The 23856-nt window shown below is 43.0% G+C and overlaps 1 protein-coding gene across 4 annotated transcripts in view; it reads right to left on the minus strand.

Moving 5' to 3' along the window:
• JMJD1C (jumonji domain containing 1C) overlaps positions 1 to 23856 on the minus strand; it is a 160831-nt gene that overhangs the window by 87210 nt on the left and 49765 nt on the right. For 3 of the 4 annotated variants that reach the window (XM_072339727.1, XM_072339725.1, XM_072339731.1), the window contains exon 2: positions 12747 to 12911. The exons of the other annotated variant lie outside the window; for it this stretch is intronic. Coding sequence is in view for 2 of the 3 variants with exons in the window: in XM_072339725.1 (XP_072195826.1) it covers positions 12747 to 12911 (165 nt within the window). In the remaining variant the exon portion in view is untranslated. The remainder of the gene's footprint in view (positions 1 to 12746; positions 12912 to 23856) is intronic. 4 annotated transcript variants of the gene reach the window in all.

Raw genomic sequence — 23856 nt, forward strand, 5'->3', positions numbered from 1 at the left:
CGCACGTACCGGTCAGACGTACAACAGCCAGATGCAATGCTTTTGCTGCCAAACCAAATCAAACACTACTCTGCTAAAGCTGAACCAGCTCTGTCCCATCACACCGCTGCTGCCTGCAGCCTGCCCCACCAGCACACTTGGCAGTGTCCAGCCAAACTCCGTGCAATTCTTTGCAGGTGATGCCCGACAAGTTACTGTTTGCTACAAATTCTGATGCAATCTCAACTCCTGCTTTTTCCACAGGAAGGAAGCTAGTATCTTACCAGGAAGCATGCAAATATCAATTAAGTTCTCAGTACTCAATAAACAAACACACACCGTGATTCCATTTAACTGTTAGCTTATTTCCAGTACAGTAAGGTTCCTAAAGATGTCCTCGACGATACAGTTCCCCTGCAACCTTGGGTGAATTGCCCCAAATATTATGAATTCTCCATTTATAAACTGCACCATGAGTAGAAGCGGTTGGAAATAGATGATCTTTGAGGTCTTTTCCTATTCCATCCTACGATTCTGCTCTAGATGACGTCACTCAGCGCTGACATCCATCCTTTCCTTGATCACCCCCAGGGACAGTGACTCCACCACCTCCCTGGGCTATTCCAGGCAAATATACCAAACTGCACGCAAATGCTGTTCTCTAAAATCATAGATACTCTCCTAAATGCAAAATGAATGCAAATAAATATATCGGTACAGCACATCAGTGGATTCTGGTTGTACTCGTATGAATATATAGCTTTGTTGCTATACTTTCAAGATAGCCAAATTCATCTACCAACTATAAAAGTACTATTTGGCTCATTTCAGGATTCAGCAAAGTGTTTCACAGGCATCTGTTCAGCCAGCCCTACCACACAGGATTTTATTCTTCCTGTGATGGTACTGGTACAATCTGTAGCAGCGCAGTATAGGCACTAAAAATCCCAGTGAGGCCCTTCAATGGAATACAAAAAAAAATCCCCAAACATCCAGAACTAAAAGCATAAATAGAAATATAATCGTGCATCATTAAAAGAAACGAGGTACTTACCCACTGAGTCTGAGAACTGATGAGAAATTTCAAATTGAAATACTCAAGATTTCCTCAGAATGATGCATCACACTTAACAACACTTCATTTTTGTTTCATTTTGGAACGGTTCTGTTCAAAAATTGAATACTGAGAGATTTCATGTGAATTTCCAACATTGGTTTAACTAATGGACCAAATCCTTTTCATAAAGCAATAAAAACGGAACACAAAAGCACCTAATAAAAGATCAAAAAGCTTCATAAAATACTCCTTTCTGCCCATGACTGGTGTAGCTCCTACGACAGTCAGTAGACAAAAAATAAACTCTGTATCTTTATTTGTGTTAATAATTTACCCGTCTGTAAACAAGAAGTCAGACTTACTCGGGGTCAGTTGAGGTCAGCCATGTTCCTTTAGTAAAATATTAATTACTGCTATAGGATATTATTTTCAAACAAAGACCCATTCCCCAATCAATGGAATAAAACCACCTGAACTGAGATTAACGGATTATTTCCACTGTTTACAAAGTCAGTCTAACGAACTTTTCCAAAATGGTTTGGAGGTGATTGTCCCTCTCTACTCTGTCCTTGCGAGGCCCCATCTGGAGTACTGCGTGCAGGTAAGGAGCCTCCAGTACAAGAAAGGCAGAGAGCTGTTGGAGAAGGTCCAGAACAGGGCCACAAAGATGATCAGAGAGCTGGGGCACCTCCCTATGAAGACAGGCTGAGGGAGACAGACTTGTTCAGTCTGGAGAAAAGAAGGCTGTGTGGTGACCTCATTGCAGCCTTTCAGTACCTAAAGGGAGCCTATAAATAGGAGGGGAGCCAACACTTTGAAAGGGTGGATAACAGCAGGACAAGGGGAAATGGTTTTAAGTTGAAGGAGGGAAGATTTAGGTTGGATATCAGGGGAAATTCTTTACTGTGAGAGTGGTGAGGTGCAGGCACAGGCTGCCCAGAGAGGTTATGGATGCCCTGTCCCTGGAGGTGATCAAGGTCAGGTTGGATGAGGCCCTGAGCAGCCTGGTCTAGTATTAAATGGGGAGGTTGGTGGCCTTGCCTGTGGCAGGGGGGGTTGGAGATTCAAGATCCTTCCAATTCGGGCCATTCTGTGATACTGTGTGGTTCCTGAAGACTTCACATAGCTCTGAACTGACACTTCTTAGCATTGTGTTGACTCACTTTCCGGTATAAAAAATGTTGTTTCTATTTAGCAGTGATTTACACCTGCAGTGCGTGCTAGAAACTTGAAGACAAATTATCTTAAAGAATTACTACTAGCCACTGTTGATGGAACCCCCCCCCTCCCATGCTTCACTTCAAGGAAGAATGGTTATGACAAAAAATATCTACGTGCTGCTGTGTCCTTTTCCCATTCACATGCACACTCCATGCAGCAGAAAGCAAAGTGCACAAAGTAGTTGCTTTTCAATACTTAATGACTTTTTTAAATAGCTTCAGCGTCGTTCATAATTTGCTTCAGACAGGCATCCTCCCTGCAGGATGCACACTGCAAACAATAAAAGCAAACATTTTCAGCTGAAGCTTTTGCTTTCTCTCTTTTGAAGTCACCGGCAGCTCCTTTTGGCACATCAAGGTCTTAACTCCACTCCTGGCAGTCCAGGGCCAGGAGGATGCCACTGGGAAGGCAGAAGAAGGGAAGCAGTGAAACAACACGCTCCCACAGCCCTACCACACTTGGAAGGGATGCACCCTGTACCCCTGACAGGTGCCTATCAAAAATGAAGTTAACAGATACTGAGGATATGAAATACAGATTGTCTCCCAGTGAGCATTCCCATTGAGGCTGAGTACCTGGAGCAGGCAGTTCCTCAACTGCATTCCCATCTTCCTCTTCTTCCACAAGCTAATATAAATTAGAAATCCCAGATGAACATTGTCAAGTCGCAGCTGGAACAACCTAGGCAGTACTGGAAGCTGCTGTGGAGACTTTATCTTCTTGTGGTGCAGAAGAATCGGTTATATGATGAAGAAAACAGACTTAAACACATTGTGGAGAAGTCATTTATAGTGTTTTAGCATCTATGACAAAGAAGAAAGGCAGCCTTTTGCTACAAGCGCTCAAATTAGTCTGCTTTAGTGCAGCTGAAAGCCTGCAACAGCTGCCAGAAAAATAACTTTCTTTTAATGACAGCCAACTACTGAGCTCTCTTCTTTAAAACCTTTTTTCAAATGCTGAGCACTAAGCACAGAACGGCACACTGAAATCAAAATATAATAAGCCAGAAATGATCAATTCTATTCAGGTACAGATGCATAGCAGTAATAAACGACAGATCCGTTCACAAGCACTTAATCACATACACAGTATGTTTTTATATCATGTGGTAGGAGTGTGAGTGTGTGCAAGTAACCCGAGGGACAGAGACTGCTGATCTTGCTGAAATTTGGGGGGAGATAGGGAGCAAGCAAAAGAACAGCAAAGGGGAGGTAATAGCACCGTCCACTCCAAAAGCAGTAGAGATTGGCTAGACTTGCTGTGAAACCACATCAGTAACTGATGGAGCTAGAAGTCTGTTAGCTTTTTTGTTGGTTTGACCCTATTGTGGAGCAGAAGCACTTTAAAAATTACTGCCATTATGCTGCTGAGCTCCAATCCTGAACTGCAGAGCTCTGTCAAATCACACAAAGACAACAGCATTTCCCTACTGACAGCATTCCAGCAATGCAGGTAACACACTGACCCCACCATGACCCATGATTTGAAGAGCTATCACTTTCTTCAACCCAATCTTCTCGTTACCCCTCATACTAACATCTTCCGCACCATCAGGGCTGAAAGGACCAAAGTCATCCACAGCCTGTGTTACGAATTCTTTTCCTATGGTACCAATACCAATGTTTCCTATTTTAATTTTAGTATATATCTAATATTATATATTTTTAATTTATTTATTTTTAAGATCCCTCAACTTAGTTCTTGCATCTCAAAACTTTCCATAGAAAAGATGACCTTAGAGGAAAAGGCTGCCTTGATGCTGTGTAGGGCACAAGGCCATATGTACCCAAGCAGTAACATACAAGCCATGGAAATGATTTTTCAGAGAATGCTTTGCATTGTGGGTGGGTTCTCCACGCTGCTGTATGTTGAAGGTATGCATTAAGACAGCACATCACGGGATTCACAACAACACCCGGCATAAGCTGCTGGAATTCTGGGAAAAGAGGAAGAGAAACTCATAAAACTCTAATTATGCCTTCAGTAAGTCATCTTACTCAAGTCAGCATGGAGAGAGCAGTGCTTCAGTACTGCACAGCTGACATGTCATTTAATGCACAGAACCAGCAGTGGAGATTTTAGCAGTGGGTGGCTTTCAAAATTAGCTGCCAAGCGGATTTGACAGGTGTAAAACCCAGCTGCTCCTCCCTGCTATCATAAGAAAAACACCGAGCTGCTGCTTGTAGATGGAAGTCTTCTGGCACAGCTCTGCTCATCCTGGGCAGCCGCAACTCGGATGGAGGACAAGTTCTGTGCTGACACCCCTCTCCCACTGTACAGCTTTTCATTAGGTATGGGTCAACAGACACTAGTATAATTCTTATACATAAATGTATTTGTATATATAAATACATATAAAACCCATACTTCTATAATATTATCACTTACATAAGCAGCAACGAACAGGCTACGAGTGACCAGAGTGATGGAGATGTACAAAAGGCACTGTAAGCATTCAGCCTTTCCTCCAAACCACAGAATCACAGGAGTTGGGAAGGACCTCTAGAGATCATCTAGTCCAACCTCCCAAATCCCACACTTTGGAAGCTGACTTTCCAAAACACTGCTGAAACTGCCAACAGCATCCACTTGCCTACATCCTCACAGCATCTCCAAAGTTGGGCTGATTCTTCTAGTTCAAGGCAGCTAAGATGGATCTAGAGAGCTACAAAGCCATTAATTTTCTTCAGCACTACTGGAATATTGTCTCATAAACACTATCAAAAATCAAAGACTGAGATGACTCAGTCAATCCCAGAAGACACAGTGTGGCTTTTTGCTTTTTTGTCTGATGAAGCTGTGGAAGCAACACTGAGGCTGTACATGTGAAGAATGCAGTTCAGATACACCTAATCAGCTTTGAGCAAGCCGATGGGGACTGCAGCAGGAGCATAACCACAGCACCCTTTTCATCACCCCTTATAGAACCAATGTGCATGCAGATATCCTGCACCAAGCTCCCTGCACAGATGTTGCCTGAACTGCCCAGCTTGAAGATGGAACCTCGCAAAACTTGATTTGTGTCTTCTATAGAAACACATACAAATTACCGACAGCATTTCACTGCTGCCTCTTGAACACATGGAAATGACGGAGGCATGGTCAGCTGGGAGTGCCGCGTAATGCTACAGCTGAGAGATGCTAAGCAGTACACTGCTATTTATTTTGGGTAATCCTTGGAGAGAAAGAGGAAATGCTTAACCAGCAGGAAGCAACCTGAAGAGCAGAGGCTTCCAGGATGCTGTGACACAGTAAAGAAGGTCTCTCTGGAGATCTGCCCAAATGGCAGCTCTCAGGCCTGTATGACAAAAAAGACCTGTGATGCTGTTACCTCAGGGCAAGCTTCTAAAGCAAAACGCCTTATTTTATTCGGGATTCTGGCAATTCTGCAATTTAACATTCAAAACAATTCTCTGTACTGAACTCCATGACAAATAGCAGTCTACCTATTTAACATATGGGAGTATGCTTTACAAAGTTAAATCCTCTCAAAAACTGGTCTCCGTTACTTAAGAATTGACACGAATAAAGGAAAACAAACAAACAAAAAGTACAAGCTTGCCATTGGCAATGCCTTAAGACAACATCTTTGTGACAAGGAATTGTATGCAGTAGGGTGAAATGAACAAGAAGTACAAGGGCCACAGACAAACCTTCCCCTGCAGCGTGTTTTTCCACTCTATCACTCTCTCCCACAGTGGGAGGCTGCAGGACAACACCCATATTTCACAATGAGGCGTCTGGGGAGACAGATCTCAGTCTACAGCTGTTCATCTGGGGCACGTCCTGGGAAGGTAATGGCTTCCACTTAGCAGTCTGCATGGAGAACAACAGCTACCAGTAAGCAGTGGTTTAAAAAAGCCAGTGCCAAAGTACACAGGCGGGATGTGGTACTGCTTGAGACATTCACGTTCTGTGGGAATATTACAGTAACACTCTCTCCAACAAAATAATCTCTGAGCCATCTCCAAGTGCTGTTTCTGTGCGTTACTGTCTTTCACAATGCAGCAAAAAAATCAGGTCACTGTTGCTGTGCTGAGTCAGTTACTTAAATTTTCTCTTCCTCAAGCTCTAAAGTGTCTTAAATCTCTCCTACGAAGCTGACGATTTCTAACGATGTTTTCGTCTGCTGCGTGCATCCCCTCACAACCCCACACTAGCAGGTGTACAAGCACCAGATTTTGGATGCAGAGAACAGAGAAGCTGAAAAAACTCCAGTCCTTCGTGAATTCCTACACCTCTGGAGAACAAGACTTCTCTCTGCCTTATTTTCCATCTACGCAGCAACCTCCTTTGTGAACTTATTCTTTCTCACCACAGAATACTTGGAATGCCTGATGATGACTTAACTGCGGTATCTACTAGTATATACTCCTATATTTGCTTTGTTCAGAGGCAGAAGAGGCTGTTGTGAAATGTATGAAAATGCAGGGGGCAAGTTGGCCGCATCTATAGGAACTCCTCACCTTGAAGGAGACCAGTCTGATTCACAGGAACACCACATAGAAGAGAAACTTGCTAAAAACATTAAAATTAGACCACTGAGACAAAAGAAAACAAATTTGTGAGAGACTGAGAAGGCCGTAGTGCATCACAGTGTAAAAAAGAACGAACAAGGGACCTGTTCTATTTTCCATCATCACGCCAAAAATAAAGAATTATATTTGTCTCCAGAATATCCAGCAGCTCTGTAGAAGGTGGCTGTTCAAGCTGTACTTTTTACTCTTGAGTGGTGACACAAATGCCATTAAGCTGGCATATATAAGCATCTGCTTCATAATCCAACACAATTAAGCCAGCTGAAGCAGACTGCACTCAAGCAGAAGGATTCTACAACAGGCAGCTGAAGGAGGGAGGGGGGAAGGCTGCATGAGGTCAGAGCAGGAGTCTGTCCTCCAAATGCCCACAAACACTCCCACTCCTCAGTTTTATACCACCAAGTAACGCAGCACACAGTCAGCACTTGAACACACAGGTTTGTTACACCTCACTAGAACAAATGCAGTCTCCCACTTGACAAATCTCATTCTTCTGCAAGGCAACCTCCTCATCAGCACGAGGCTCAGACTGACAGCCTAGGTCCCGCAGGTGCCACTCGCACCGTCTACTGTAAACCAACTGCAGATTCTCACAGTGCAGAAGAGTTACTGAGCACATGCGAAGACCCACTCTTTGTTCCTGGCTTTGTTATAAGCCTGGCTGGAGCCCTGTATTCTTGCAGAGCTCTGGACAGAGTCCCAGGAAAGATTGTTCACAAGCCACTGGTTTAGCAATGACTTCACTTGTTCCAAGAAAAAGTCAGGCAAACAGACATACTTTTTTTTAGTGGGCTGGGGAATTGAGTTGCTCCTGCAGCCATCCTCCCCCCGGCAACGAGCATATTCTGCAACTCCTCATTAAGCACATTTTAGCTTACATTAAAATTCAAATATACTCCTCAGAAACGTACCACTGGAGTAGAACCAGTTCTTGCCGCATGTCAGCCTTGAAGCTGGCAGTGATACAGTTACTGCAGAACTTTATATTAGCTGAGATCATAGGGCAAATACCTTAGTTTGACAAGGTAAGCAGTGCAAAGCTAGTGAGGCACAGCCTCCACATTCAAACCATTAGAGAATTAGTATGGATTCTTCTGATTTATTATACATGAATTTATACTGAATTCAAAAGCAAACTCTGGAGACAGCACTGTTTTATTTATAGATATAAGGATAGGCACCACGCACTTCACAAAGCACCCAGGAGAGCACACTAAACCCTTCACCAATCACCTCTGCCTGTATGCAACCTTCCCAGGTACCCAGCGCTGCCCTTCCAGCTAACGGAACCATCCCCTACTTTTCATCATATTCGATTCAGTCAAATCATTCCCTCTTCTGGCTCCTACCCCACAGAACGCTGCCAGTTTCTTCCAAAAGGAAAACTGCCAAAATAAAGAATAGTTTTCCTTCCCCTACTCTACAATACTCTCTTCCTTTCTGTTTGCATGTGCAGAAGTTTCTCAAGTGTTCTCCCATTCAAGGCACATTTGCTTTCCCTTATCTCCAGTTACAATCCTTCCCTATCCACTCTTGGCTTCTTTTCCTCAACATACAAACTTGCCGTAATCTGTCCATCTTAAACTCATTTAATCTTAATTGCTTTTTCAATTATCCTTCTTCCCTTATTTTCTTTCCAAGATGAAGGAAAAATCCCTTAAAATAGCTGTCTAAAATTTCTTTTATTTCTATCCGTAGACCTTCAATGATAAACCTTCATTTCATCGTGTTATTAACATTTCCATCACTTTTCCATAGCAAAGCTTCCTTAGTTGATGCTACTAAAGAAACCCCACAATTTAGTTTTCCACCGCAGTGTGCTCTCTTAGTCTATCACCTCTGACTTTCTTCCATATCATTTTACCATTCTCTGAGTATCCCTAATGGATTCTGTCCTCAGTTCACTCTTTTTCTCTCTCTATGCTTTATTTTTAGATATTTTTATGGTCAGTTAGAGGGAGAATAATTAAATTCAAATTGACAGCTCACAGAAGCATCTTGTTTTGTCCATATGAGTATCTTGGCTCCCCGCTGTCACCCTGCCCACACACTCACATCCACCTCCCTTTCTGGCTGCTAAGAAGATACCATCACAGCCTTAAGCCTCAAGGCTTAACTGTACAATAGGTGTGACTGTATCTCCGATCTGAAGCATCCTAATACCCCGACTATTTCTAAATCAGAGACAATGATTTATTCCCCCTTAAATACAACTGCTCTTTTCCGCCCACAGACTAAAGAATTATCCCCCATCTCAATTTCTTCAGCGTTGTTTTCAGAGGAATTCAAAAGCAATTTTGCCTAATTTCCTAGGCACTGCTAATTCCTATAGTCCAACACCTTGAGCCTGTCACTCAGTTTTTGTACTATCTATTTGTAGCCCCAACGTTGATCAAACTAAACTGATGCCTTCAGTTAAATCACTTTATACAAGCTATTTTTCTTAATCATTCACTGTGGAAATACAGATCAACTTCTATCACCCACTTGTTATGTTTTCAAAATCCATGCTACTTCTTCGTACTGCTCCAACAGCTGAGAAGGCTTCTTCTGCACTGACATCCGTAAAACATCTCCATTACTTGCTTACAAACACTCTTCCCTAACACCTAGGCTACATTTATGCTTGACATCACTTGTCACTGTTTTCTTTATGCTTCTCTCCTTACCTGCACTGACTTTGACTTGTTATACTGCCTGTAAGCTCTCAAAGATACAGTATTTTCTTCTGTGCTTGTACAGCACCTAGCACAGCTGAGCACTCTTGAACTCAGAAATGCTATGGTTAATGTTGCCTGCATTCTTGTAAAGCTATTTATGAGGCAGTGCCATCACAGCTTCCCTTGTGCTCTAGAGGCAGCTCCCAGCTACGGTGACCAGGGCTTCTCCTCTCTATCCAGGAAAACCACCTCACAAGAAGGAAAAGCATCTGAACACAGCATGAGTGGGCATTACACTTCCCTTATTTTACAGCAGGTTTTCAGAGATAGTTAGCCATCAGCAGCAGCCATCCTAATACAACAAAGCACGCTGCCACCAAAGCTCCAGGCTCAGTTGCTGAAAAATTACCAGAAGTAAATGAGGTAGGATCAGAAAGGATAACCAAATGGTAAAAAAAACACCGAATTCAAGGGGGAATCCATCCCTGCCTGTTACAGAGGTTTTACACAAGGAGAAACAGGCAGCAATTCTTATTTCCTCACTCTCTTAGCACCTGACCCAGAAGCATACAACCTCAGAGCACAGATAGACAAGGTCAGCAGCAGCAATGCTTTCTCTAACAAGCACACCACAGGCATTCAAATTAGCACATGTGGTGGCCAGGTTGAACTCTAGCAATTGCACATGTGAAGTGGAGATTACGACGCATCTCACAATTGAATAATAAAAGAAATTGGTAACTGTGAAGTATGTAGTGGTGGCTCCCTACAGAAAAGCCCACAGAAATTATAGACCTTGCATTCTGATCGAGTTTGAATACCACCCAGTAAATAAAGAGTAAGTTGATTAAAGAAGACAACAACAAAAGGTGAACAGGATCTAAATAAACGAGCACTTTCCATTATGCTTAGAGTTCAAGATCATGTAGCATGTACTATGTACTTAACTATTGCTTTGCTACATATATATTGGGTACCCAAAATAAATTGTACCAGAAAGTCTTATTTCAGTATTTAATAAGAAGACAAGACGGTACATGAATAATTTTTCAGTATACTTGCATCACTGGGAAACATCTGAGACTTCTCAGTTAGTAACTATGGCAAGACAATTCTTCTAAATCACATCAGCAACAAGGACTTAACACCAAAGTGCAAATATTCCCCTCAAGCAATCAACATTTCTACCACCTTTTCCACTGCTTCTCCATTTCTAAGAAGTCTAGTTTTAACTTAAAAATGCCCTTTCACAGATGTCATACACTACATCAGAGCATTCAGACAGGCTGGCAATAAAGAACATACTTAGGATGGCAATTTGAGCACTCTTCATGTTCACTATGTCCTGGTGGGCTCAGTGCAGCTCTTGATAAGGGGAAGAACTTTGGGAGGACTCCATGGAAAGCATCTGCTCTAATCTGAGTTCATAGTCTCTACCTCCATTTCCCCTTAAAGCAGTGTTTTCTGGAAAGGGGATGGATGACTAGAGAGCCTGACACAGAAAACAACAGTTAGAACATTCACAATCCAGCCAAGCACAAATGCTGAGAACTTGTCATCTTACCATCTGGAAACTGCCCTAACAAGCTACCGAGCCCTGTGCTGGGCTGTAGGACTGAATTTTATTTATTTATTAAATGTAAAAGCAGGAGGCTGACCTTGTAGCTGACAGGACTGGGAAGGAAGGTCTGTACCTCAGAAACTCCAACATTAAAGCAAGAATTTAAAAAACAGCTGATAAAACAAGGGGTGGAAGAAGTTTCTGCCTTTAGCTGGATCAGATGAAGTTTGGATAAGTCTGTAGTGAGAAGAAGGTGCAACTGAAACGTTCTCACATCAGTAAAGACATGCTTTCATCTTGGTGACAGGATCACCAACTAAGCTACAAAACCTCCTAGAAAGACACCTCTTTGAAGCCCAAGAAGAATCTCCATACCCTAGAGGGTGACTCTAAAGGCATATAAAATAACCAAAGTACACGGATACTGCATTCCAACTTGCTAACAGGTTTTAAAATACTCATCTCAACCAAGGAGACATGGGTGGTATCAAAGAGCAAGTGACATTACTCTGCAAGACTAAAAGTTCTCTCTCAAGGGTATGTGAAGATGAAACTGAAAATTTGGTTGTGCAAGGAAGTATCTCAGAGAGCCAACACATCCAAAATTTTACCATGCTTTACACAATAACACAATCACTCACGGTAAGTCAAGAAGGAATAGTACACAGAGACAAGTTCCATCCTGAACCACCTCATCCCATAGCGAAGCCAGAACTGAAGCTGCAGATACTGAGCTTCACATTATTAAACATACCTAAAATGCCCCCTTCCTCACCTGGCAATCCCAGAGAAATCTTCCACAACTTTCTATAAATGAATAACACCAAGAGTTCCTAAAGCCTCAGAACTATTTGGATCTTCTGATGAAGGAGGAGAGGCACTGGTGGTGTCCATAGATGTGGTTGATACCCCCCCATCCCTGGAGGCTTTCAAGGTGAGGCTGGACCAGGCCCTAGGCAACCTGATCTAGCTGTGGTGTCCCTGTTCGTTGTTGAGGAGTTGGACAAGGAAACCTTCAAAGGTCTCTTCCAACTCTAAGGATTCTATAATTCTATGATTTTTACAGTACTAGAAGCGTTATTGTGGAGGGGGGGGAAGGGGAAGAGAAAAGGGGGAAAAAAAAATAAATAAATGTTTATTCCCCATAGGATTATCTCATCAGATCCACCTAAAGATGCATCAACAGCCAACACAGCGTCCAAACAATTCCCTGCAACACATCAATCCAGAGAGGAAGCGTCACAACTATCACCCCATAAGCCAGGGAAGCAATTGTCACTTTACTGATATTTCTTCACTTTTCTCATCTTTCTGACCTTTGATCCAAATATTACATATGCCCAACTCTCATAAAGAAGGTGCTATAAGCTTACAAGCTTCTTTTCCATCTTAGTTTCAATCCTCCACAGAGCAAAAGAGGTATTTCTATTAAGTTAATATTTATTAGATGCTCTGACCATGTGAAGAACCATTATTTCTACCCTGTCACTCAGACTAGTTTTGCAGTGCTTTAAGCTGATTTAAAAATGAGTCTGGGTGAGTTACCTTATCACACCCATCCTCTCATCACAAACATGACTTATTAGTATTTTCTTGTCCTTTTTTTTTACCCTTCTCCCTCACCACACTCCACAAACACCACCACCAAAGTAAACTAGCTGGTTTCCTATGAAGTATAGCATTGGAAACATTAAAATAGTTCAATAAACAAGACCGCTGAAGCATCTTACCAATGCAGGCCATTGAATTTGTTTGATCTTTGATCCCTGAGTCTGGCTTGGGTCCTTTCTTTTCGCCCAGACCAGCTGGTACTCCACCAAGAAGGTTGCAAAATCTTCATAAACTTTAACCCATTCTCGCTTTTCCCATTCAAGGTCATCAAATTCCACGTATACCTGGAGAAATTTAAAAACAGGAAAAGATAAACACATTATTACCTGTACAGAGCATGGGAGAATCTACATGCACTTTTGAAAGCATGTGCTTTATAATTTCACGTGAGAGCTTAGTACTATCCCTTTTGTTGTGAAGGTATTGAAGTGACAATTCCTTCAGTTCCTGCACCACAGAAGAAACGTTTTTTTTCCAGCAGAGCATATGTGCTGAAGAGATGAAGAGTTCATCTGCCAAAACATAGCTGTTAATGCTGGGTGTCTTATCCCGTGATTGAGAAGTCTGACACTAAATACTTACTAATATATTTCAGGAAGCTTTGAGAATGATTTCTGTTATCTGTTCAAATATTTATCATACTTAAATTAATGCAAACTAATCAACCAAACAAAAAAACACTGCTTCAAGGATTAAGAAGGAAAAAAAAAAGGAGTCATTTGGAAGAGAACCAGAAAGAACACCATAAGCCCTCTGGTGCTCTGTGTGCCTCCAACACACAGCTTTGAACTCCCAGCTCCACCTGCAGAAGCCACTCAGTATCTTGCTGTTTGTACCCTTATGGGATCACACTCCTCTTGGCTTAATAAATCAATAAATACAACACCCACAAGACCACACTTCTCATTTCCAGCTAAACCACCACGGAGCCAGTTTGCATCCATACGATCTCGTGTCATTGCTGTCCTACATGTTACAGGGCTCTCCCCAAAGCACAGCTGGAGAACAACCAGACCCTCCCTTAGCTGCACTTACCAAGCTGACCGTGCCAAGTGATTTATCTCCTCTGGTAAAGGGAGGAGGGAACATACAGCCAAAAAGTTACACAAATATTATCCACATTAGGAAGCGAGAACTTTGTAAAGGCATCACATTACAAGATTACTCTTTTTTTTTCTTTTTTTTTTTAAACTATTTTTTTTTCCTGCTTTTATAATGCATTTTACAACACTGCTAAGAAACACCCCTTCCTTTACAAAACAGCACTGCTTGTTACAGTCTGGAGGAGAATGGGGAAGATGCTTTGCTCTCCTGAATTTCTGCTCTCTGTTACACCCATGGCAACTTCTGAAACGGGAGATTCTTCCTCCATCTCCTTCTGAGAACTCACATTGCTCTCACTGAAAAATTCTTGTCTAGCTTCAGTTAATTTTAGGCCTGCAACATACTTCCTTGTCTAGACTGCCTGTCTCACACTTGTGAGACGCGTGCTACACAGCGCTCCTGCTCATCTCATCCCTCTCCCTTTGCTGTACACAACTTAAATTTACACTCAGCCCATACCAAAATTCATCTTCCCAGTTCTCCCCCCTCACAGATGCTTTTTTTTTTTTAAACCCACATGACTTCCACCCTGTTCCTATACTCTCCCTCTGAAAGCACAAGTCTGATGACAGTAATAACCCACTGCAGTTACTCTCCTCTGTGGCAGCGTACAGTCACGTCTCCACTTAAAATCTGCACAGCTACAGAGACAGCAGAGCTGGTTCTGCTCCTCCTGCACTGCCACCCTCACTCTACAGCTCCTCTCTTATTGCAGCATTTCTATCAGCTCTACTTGCATAGTTCATACAGAAAGGCCCTTCTTGCCTCAGCTGTTCATTATTAAACTGTCACCTGTTATTCTAGCAAGTGAGTGGAAAGCAGCGGCAAAGCCTCAAACTAAAAATTGTCAACAGCCACTTTTCTTTAAAGGGCACAATTCTACCAAACAGACTTAAAGAAATGAAGCCATGGAATGCATTATGAAGTTAGGGAATAGTAGTTTAACAGACTTAACAATAAATACAGTACAGCGTTAAAGCATCAGCAGAAGAATGTCCCATCCCAAACCATCTCAGCAACACTACCTGGTATCTGCAGCTTCATCAAACCCTTCTAAAGGGAAAGTTATGATTCAATGTTTTAATTTGCTCCACTGTGAAGACACCTGTCAGTGACAGCACAGTCACAATCATTCCCAGAAGTCCCCTTGCTCCCTGCCCCTCCTGCTCATCCCACTCAGTAACCCCAGGCTGGGCAACGCATGCTATTCTGTAATAGCTGGGCAGCCTGTGATGGGGCAGGGGGCGAGCACAAGGTTGAGCACAGCTGAGAGTTTAAAAACAAGAGGCAACGGGAACCAAGCGAGCAAATGCTTTTGAAAAAACACAGATAGGCCTAAACTCGATTCAGCAGTTGAGAAACAGCCACACTACAACATGCTGTGCCTTCTGGACCTCTGCCAGAACTCGTGGATAACTGCAATGCAATCTAGTGTTTAGCGTGCAAGATCTGCACCCCAAACAACCCAAAATCCAGCGCAATGGCAGCAGGAGTTCCTGCAAGCTGTCTGCAGGCCTCCTGGCACTGAGCAGCCAGTAGTCTGCAAAGGAACAGCTCAGGGGAAGCAGGCAGGGAGCGTGGCACAAGGCCAGCTGCACTGCCCGGGGCACCGCATCCCTCCCACCCACAGCCCCACAGGGAGCCACGCTGCCAGCCTCACCGCACTCCTGTGTTGGTGCCAAGTCTGTTAGCTGCCCCCGGCTTTCCAGAGTTCATTTCTGAAAGGCAGCAGCAGCGCAGGGAAAATGCGGAGCACAACCTTTCACCCATTCTTTGTTAGCAAATACGTGCTCAAAACAAGAAAACGTGTTACACATTTTTGTGAGGCAAGAGTAAAGGCTCTGAAGCAAACAGGGTTCCCCTCTCCCTGGACACTGCACTGCCCCACAGAGAGGAGCAGCATGAGAGTATAAAAGGGAGTAAAGGGAGTAAAAAGGGGAAGAGAAGAACAAAAGCGATCCAGCAGCCTGTGCCAGAAAGCAAAATGTGCAGCCAACTCCAGCCCCACCAAGGAGCAGGGAGCCTGAAAACACTCCATCTTCTTGCTTCACTGGCGGAACTGTGCACAGCAAAAGCCCCTCCAACATCTGCCTCCTTAGGACTGTGTGTTGATTTTGAGATTTTTCAGCCAAATCGTGCTTCCTTGCCTCGTCAGCTATACAGCAGTTTGCTTTGCCAGAGCTGCTCAAGGCCTCTCACCACGTACACAGTTGCGCAGAAAGGCAGAATTCCCTCCGGGATGATATTATAGTTATAATTGGCATTAATGCGCTAATTTTGTAACTCGCTATTTTCCAACAGGAAGCACCATCAGCCCGTAGCGTGTTTTTCCAAGTAAAGCAAGACAACAAATTAACGTTCAGCAGAGTCAGCCAAACAACTGCAACAAAATACTGCCGTTCCAAAGCCAAAACACAACAACCATGGAGAAACTTTCAATGTGCAGCACCACGATCCAGACTTCCCCAGTCACTGGTGCTCCAAACAAACACACCTGAGCACACAAACCCTGCAGCCCTCTGAACAATCACAAAAGCACCGTGCCCGCAGCCTGCTCCCTACACAAAGCTGGGCAGTGCAGCCCTGTGCTGCCCATGTGCCCAGCACTGGGGATGCAGCCACACCGCCTGCACGCTGCCACAGCTTGGCTGGAGATGAGGACAAGTGTTGGTGGCTACTGAGCTCCTATTCCTGTGTGCTAAAATGACTCACTTCAGCCAGCTGGTTCTTAAGAAATACAGGTCATTTCTCTCCTAAGTGATGGCAGATGCACCAGTCACCATGCTTCCAGTGCTATACCAAAGCCAGTACTAGGAACTGTGATGTAGAGTTCCCTGTTTCTCACCTAAGGACTTTTACCAACATATTTATGTCTAGTGCAGTTGAACATCTCTTAAAATATGCACTTAATAATGCAAAAAACTTCATTTGTGCCACATTGAATATTCTTTCATCAACACAAATTGGACTACTGGCTTCAAGATGAGTCCCAGGGCCCATTAAGCTTTATCCTTAATATTTCTAAATTAAAACAAAGAATATTACACTATATACAAGTGTGCTGCATGAAAGTAAGGGTTGAGAACTCAAAAACTCATGTGCTAAAAGTTATCTTGAAATTCAAAAGTCTTATATAGCCTGAAAGATCACGGAATGGCTTGGGTTGGAGTTGACTTTGCACACCAGCTAGCTCCAACCCCTGCCATGGGCTGGTTGCTGCCCACAGCCCCATCTCACCCAACCTGGTCTCTGAGGCCTCCAGGGACGGGGCACCATAGCTTTTCTGGGCTGCCTGTGCCAGTGCTTCACCATCCTCTGCATACTATGTTTTCCCCCAGCATCTAACCCAAATCTCTCCTCTTCTAGCTTAAAGCCATTCCCCTTGTCCTGTGATTAAAAAGCCTGGCATGTAATCCAGACAACTAGTTTCCAGACCCCCTGCTCTCCAGCCCCTCCAGCACAAAAATGTAGGCCTTGATACAATTTAACACATATTTACTTTGAAACCTACTACGTTTAAAATAGCCACATTTCAATGGCAATAAATAAAATCTCTTACAAGAAATTTTTACACATAGTAACAGCCAGAAGAAACACAGATATCCATTGGAAGCATCCAACAAGCACACGGCAATGAAGAGAATGAGAAAACAAACAGTAAGATGTAGGACAAGATGCCCATGCTGGCAAATGAAAAGGCAAGCCTGTAATAGCACTTCCCACATCCTCCAGTATCAGCTGTAAGCTGCAGGCTTTAACTGCACGTATCTGCAATGAGACACTTGGCATTGGCTCACTTCTGTTCCCGTTGCTGGGGCACACCTACCTCAGAGGAAGGCCCAGAGCCCCAGGCAGGCTGCCATGGAGCCCGGCATCCCTAGGTGAGCAGCGAGCACAGCCCTGTGGGCAGAGAGAAAGCCAGCCAGAGGCACGAGCTCCACACAGCCTCGGTGCTCTGCTGGGCCACAGCGGCTTCTTTTAGCATTTTGCAGAGCTGCAAATTAAAACCACGTACCCTAAGCTCTGAGAAACTTCTCCATTTACATATTGAAATGTAGGCAATTGCCAAGTACCTGGCTGGTATAAACTAAAGCTACTTGTACGTACACAGGGAACGGGGCCAGGAAGAGTGTTTTTATAAAACTTAATCTTCCCATCCTGTTCCCCATATCCCTGCCTCCTCAGGTTTTACAGATTGTTTCTTTGATGGAAATGGCATTACCCAGCAGCCAAGCCGTTCTAAATATATCTTTAACTAATCAAATGCAATCAAAGCACAATTTACTATAAAGCAAAACAGCTTAACGCAGTAAAATTATTACTGTGTTATACAAGCGCTACCCGTTTCCGCATGGAAAAGAGATGAAAAAGCAACCGAAGATAGCAGAAGGGTTTCTCTTTAGTAAGGAGCTTGCAATATGGTCAGACACTTCCAAAATTCCCCATCCTTCCCATCTGCATTACAATTTTCATAGCCAGTCCACATTAAAAACCTCTCAGTATCATCATACTTCCTTTGCTTTACACATTAAAGTGCCGTACAGCTGCATTTTACAAACCATACAAGTAACAGCATAGTGAAAGAGATGGGTATTTGAGAGTATATTGGCACCAGTCCACATCGCCTAAGGAAACCCTAAACAAATGTTGGAACAACAGCAACGGATTGGTTTCAAACTACCAAATCCTTCAGTATTATGAGCCTTATTGCCTTTTTGCATTCCTGAAAACAGTTACAGTTTTATGGTTTTCCACCAATCTGGAAAATATTCTTTCTTAAACACAACTTCTTCACTTGCACTTGTAGACCGGACAGTATTTACTTTCGGCACACAAAGCAATACTAAAAGTGCTGCATATTTTTAGCTGGAGCGAGCAGACATGCAGAGCATTGCAGCAAGCCTTTAGGAGATCTGGAAGAATTCTCAATAAAGTTAGCATACAAAATCTAGATGGCAGCTTTTGCCCCCATGAATCGAAGCATTTTAGCACTTTCTCTTAAATGTAAAGAGGACATCCTGCAACTCATTTGCTTTTTGAGAGAAAGGTGCCATCTTCTGATTATGTGCTATGAAAGCAAAAGGGACAACTCTTCAGAGTCCCCTTCAACACAGCCCTCCACCGTGAAGCATCATACCAATTATCCTGAAGACCTCAATTCCTTCTTTACTCAGAGGAACACAGTACAGGCACACTATATCTCAGAGGCAGCCCTCAGCTACAACCCAGAAAGCTGAAATGCACAAAAGAAAGAGCTATGTCTATAGAGAACTGAGCATTTGCTGTTCCAGAGCTCCTAGAAATCAACTTGTTATGCAAACCCACCATGTTTCAGTAATGGCAATTAAGTCACAGCTTGCCTGCCACACAATGGCTTCCTGCTCCTTGTGCTTGCTGCCCATGCTGCATGCATCAGCATAGATGCACTTCAGCTGAGCTACTGGCCTGGCCCCCCTGCCAGTCCCAGCATTGCTCCCCATGGCTCATCTCTAGTGAGCTTCAGTTTATTCCCTTCCCCCCTTCATACCTACTTTTAAGCCCTCTCAACAAGCCCTGCCAGTTGCTGGGCTAGAATCCCTTTCCCCCTTTGAGACAGGTGAGACCCATCCGCAGCCATCAGGCCAGGTGCTGAGTACACTGCCTCAGGGTTGAAAAATTCCTGCAATGGCACCAGCCCTTCAGCCATGTATTTATCAGATGGGTTTTCTAGTCCTCTCATCATCCCTTGCTGTCACTGAATGGATGGAGGAGAACACTACCTGAACTCCTGCACCATCCACTAACGGCCCCAACCCCCTCAAGTCCTTTTTGATAGCCCCAAGGCTTCTCTCAGCGACTGCTGCCAGCATGAACCATCAGTAAGGGGTAATAATCTGAGATAAGAGACTTATAATAATCAGAGACTTCCACTGCCAAGACAGCTCAGTACACTTCATACACGGATGAACAAGGAAGACAACCCTGATCTCCTGTATTGGCCTCTAAATAAACTGGAGATGCACACCTGCTGAAAGACAAGTAAATATATGCCATATGCAGGAGGAAACAGGACCAGATGGAGCAAAGAAAACATGCTTCAGTAAACGAGAATTTTCAAGGTAGCTCCCTTATATCTTACAGCATCAAAACAGTTAGTTAAATAAACCCATTCATTTCAAACAAACAGTATTCTCAAGATGCACGATGGGGAAACAACAAGCATAGAAATGAACAACATATACAACAGGCTTAATTTTGAGACGCTCATTTTGCACTCCCTGGAATTCATGCCTGAACACTGACAACAAGTAACTTTAGGAGAAAAGATGCAGATAAAAATGGCTGCAGAAGAGAATTGCCAGTATATTGTAACAAGGTGCTGCTGCTGCCTGTAGCCTGGATTGCTAAGCAACCGGCACACCGTGTAGAGTATCAATAAGATCACAAGGACACTGTGTGGAAAAAAAAAGCATCCTACTAGGATGCCTCAAAACCATCTCTGGAAAATAAAGACGTACGCTTCACAAAGCAGATGTGTCTTCCACGCACCACTTTAAAACACATATTCCATACGGAAAGCTGAGACAGAGAAAACATGAACTACATTGCACTGAAGGGAACTGCATTTATATTTTATGCCATTCAGAGTTTTAAATGAGTTTCTCAAAAAGATCTGCCTCTCAAAGAGAGTCCGCAGGAATGCTGAATTTTATATAAAAGGTGTCTGAACCACTGGCGGTACTTAAAATACTTGACATACTTTGCAAACCTTTTCTCCACATTGAGATGGCAAAGCCAAGTGACACACGAACCAAAAATTAAGTTATGGCCATGCTGGGATTTTCAAGCACACCTAAGCCAAGTATTACCGCTTTCAAAATGCTTCTGATGCCAAAAAATACAGTGAATTTCTCATCTGAAATGAAAAGTAAAAGCAATATTGAAATTTCAAGAATGTATTAACTACTAAATCATAGCAGCACCTGGTTAAAATACACCCGTTACACAACAATTTCCCGGTCCTGCAGACTTGGAAAGGAAGTCTTTCAAATTCTTTGTCATCAGGCAGTGTAGGAGACTTTTCTTACCATATCTAACCATAATTTAGATGTATCGTTAATGTCTAAGAACTACTGTTGTGAAGTCTCAAACAGTTATTTCTTTGTAAGATGTATATAGTTTAAAAAGCTGCAATATCTTATTTGCAGATCTGACAGACGACTGGATGGAGATAAGGCCATTTTGAGCACTGATGATTAACTGATAAATATTAATAGCTGTCAGATGATTTTGGCAGTGCAGTGGTGGTACCTCATGAAGGCAAGGTGACAACACAAGGCCGGAATGAAGCACGTGGTGGCAGCAATTGCTTACTGCTCAGACAGAAGGGGTTCACTGCTGTTCTTTGTCCCCAGGACTTGAGCTCTGCTAAGGCAGCAGCACTCAGCAACCACCCAGCACCACTGTACCAGAGATGTTTTCTTCAGGCCTGTTCCCAGTCACCTGCAGGAATGTGGTCAGACAGCCTGGCACAATTCACTGCTGCTCTTCAGCCAGACTGCAGGAGCTGCGAGAGCAATGCACAAGTGTAAAGAGAGCAGTCAGGAAAGGAAAAAAACCAACCAAAATCCCCTCGCAAGAAGATACTGTATTTTATATATGATTTCCAACTACCAAGGCACACTTCTCTGTCTTCTGATGACAACAAAGCATTTGCCCTTATGCCCAAGAACAATGATCTTAACAAGCCAACAAAGTGATTCTCATCAGATAGTTTTCCTCTTCCTTGTAAAATCTGCCAAGGATATCAAGAGAAGAATCATGAAAGGTAAAAGAAACTTGGTTAAATATTTATCTGCTTCATTGATTATTATCCACTAAAACGTTGGAAGGTATTTCCCAGAAGTGTATTCCTTCATAAAAGAACCAGAAATATTCAAATATGAGCTAATGTACTCTATTAATTAAAGCCTAATCTTTTATCTGAGAAGTAATACCTACTCTGTCTCGACAGTAACTCGCTATCTCCCTTCTTCTGTGTGAAATGCTATTTATAACCCCAGTCCGCAACCTGCTTCTCCTAGTCCTGCCTAAATTGGGTCTAAGCTGCATGATAAAGACCACAAGTAGTTTCTGTGTTCTTTCTCCCTAGAACCCAGACATATTTTACTGTCGTTGTGTTTGATTTCTTTGTTCTGCAAATGTGAATCACGCCCTTTTTGCAGCCTCCCTTCAGCTTAGTGCTGGCACTCTGTGCTACCCCACCTGCAGAGCCCCTCCTTGGCTGCCTCACTGAGAGACTGCTTCAGGCCCCTCTATGTCATCCTTCAGAACCACACCTCTGTCTCACAGTGTTGATCTTTGTCTACTCATTTATACTAGAGACATCAGTCATTCAAAAATAAACGCTCATATATCCTTCTGTTGTGCCTAAAAGCTCTAAGATACCTGCTAGCAAGAGATCCATAACTAAAACTTGCACAAGTTATGCATTAGCTGCAGCATTAGAGAAGGAAAATAAAATCCATGCTAACAGGCTGAAGCTTCCAAAGATTAAGATTTTTCAGATGTGTTTTTTTCTTTTATTTTTGCATTTGACATTGAATTCCAGGGCTAGACCTTCCACAGAGAACTGAGTCACTACAGTTCCTGTTACATCATTGCACGCAGGTCCACAAACTGGGACCAAGGTTCATTCTAGCTCTGAACAGGGCTGTCTTCAGTGTTGATTAAGACCTGGGCTGGCAGCACATGTGAGCAAACATGCTGCTAAAACTCAGCACAATTCTGGGAGCAAAACCACAGCTTCGTCCATTTCCTGCAGTGTCCTATTTCATTCGTTCAACCTCGGTGACCACCGCTCAGTTACAGACATCTGTAATTTGATCTGCTATTTGATCAGATACTTGACCAAGCATTACAGTTCTGCAGATAGCGTGTAAACTACCAAGGCACAGCAGTACTGTCAGGCACTGAGGCAATCCTCTTTTCATCTCACAATCCTAAATAAATGCTTTTTATCCAAATGACGACTTGTTAGTAACGCACACAGACTGTTTGGCCCCAGCTTAACCAAATACCTTTTGTATTTCAAAAATCTTCTGCAGGATTTGTTTTAACAATCTTTAGAGATACAGGTTTGAGTTGGGAGTTTCTGCACTGAGTTCATGATGCAGAGCAAGTCACAACAATCACCGCAGCAGTACCCATATTGCAGAACAGCAATAGAATCATTCCAATCCAATGATACCTGTTTTGACAGGTGTCCTTACATGAAAACAACTGCAACTCAGATGTCTGTGGGCTTCCAGGTACTGCTGAGGTGTTTCAGTACAAAGCAGCCATGATCACAGAACCAGAGCTGAGCAGCTCCAATGACCAGGTGCCCACTTTGTTGTGCTGCTGCTACGGTCACAGCACAGAAAGGATTTCAGCCACCCAGAGCTCTCGATGCCTATCAGCTTCAGTAGCATAGGGGTGGAAAAATACTCCTGCAGGTTACAGAAACTGTTCCTTCATGCACACATGAAGACAGCCTCTCCCAGTGTTCACCTGCTAGTGTTACTCAGAAGACATAATTCTGCACACTCATCTAATTTTCTTCCCATATTGCTAGTAAATGTCTCAATCACGTGAGCAAGGTGGTTCAACTTCTTATAGTGCACCTAATCCTTAACTAAGTATTAACCAACCTCAGTACCACAAACCTCCAAACTAACCTTAACTGCATGAAAAAAATAAATCTCATAACACACCTTAGTCCATGAGAAACTGCCCAAGAAATGTCAAATATATCACAGCTCAACAGAAAACAAAACAAGCACAGAAATGTAACATTAGGGATCTTCTGCTCTCCTAGCAATTGCTTGCAAAGAACTTTCTAAGGCAAAACAATAGATCCAACGATAACATCAAGAGAATAACAGACCCAATAGATAGCTCCAAAAACTCTTATTGCTTAAGCCCACATGTAAAGATAGAAGAACAAAGCACCTGCAATGAGTATTCATGAAAAGCTGCTTAATTAATCACGTAACCTTAATTACTGTATTAGCCATCTCTAGCTTTTTGACTCTGAAAAGCTCAAACTGGCACTCCCAGTAATAACAGCAAGGAAAGTATTTTCAGTAAGTGGCATTTAAAAGA

This window comes from Excalfactoria chinensis, chromosome 6 (assembly GCF_039878825.1).
Source record: "Excalfactoria chinensis isolate bCotChi1 chromosome 6, bCotChi1.hap2, whole genome shotgun sequence".
Classification (NCBI taxonomy): Eukaryota; Metazoa; Chordata; class Aves; order Galliformes; family Phasianidae; genus Excalfactoria; species Excalfactoria chinensis.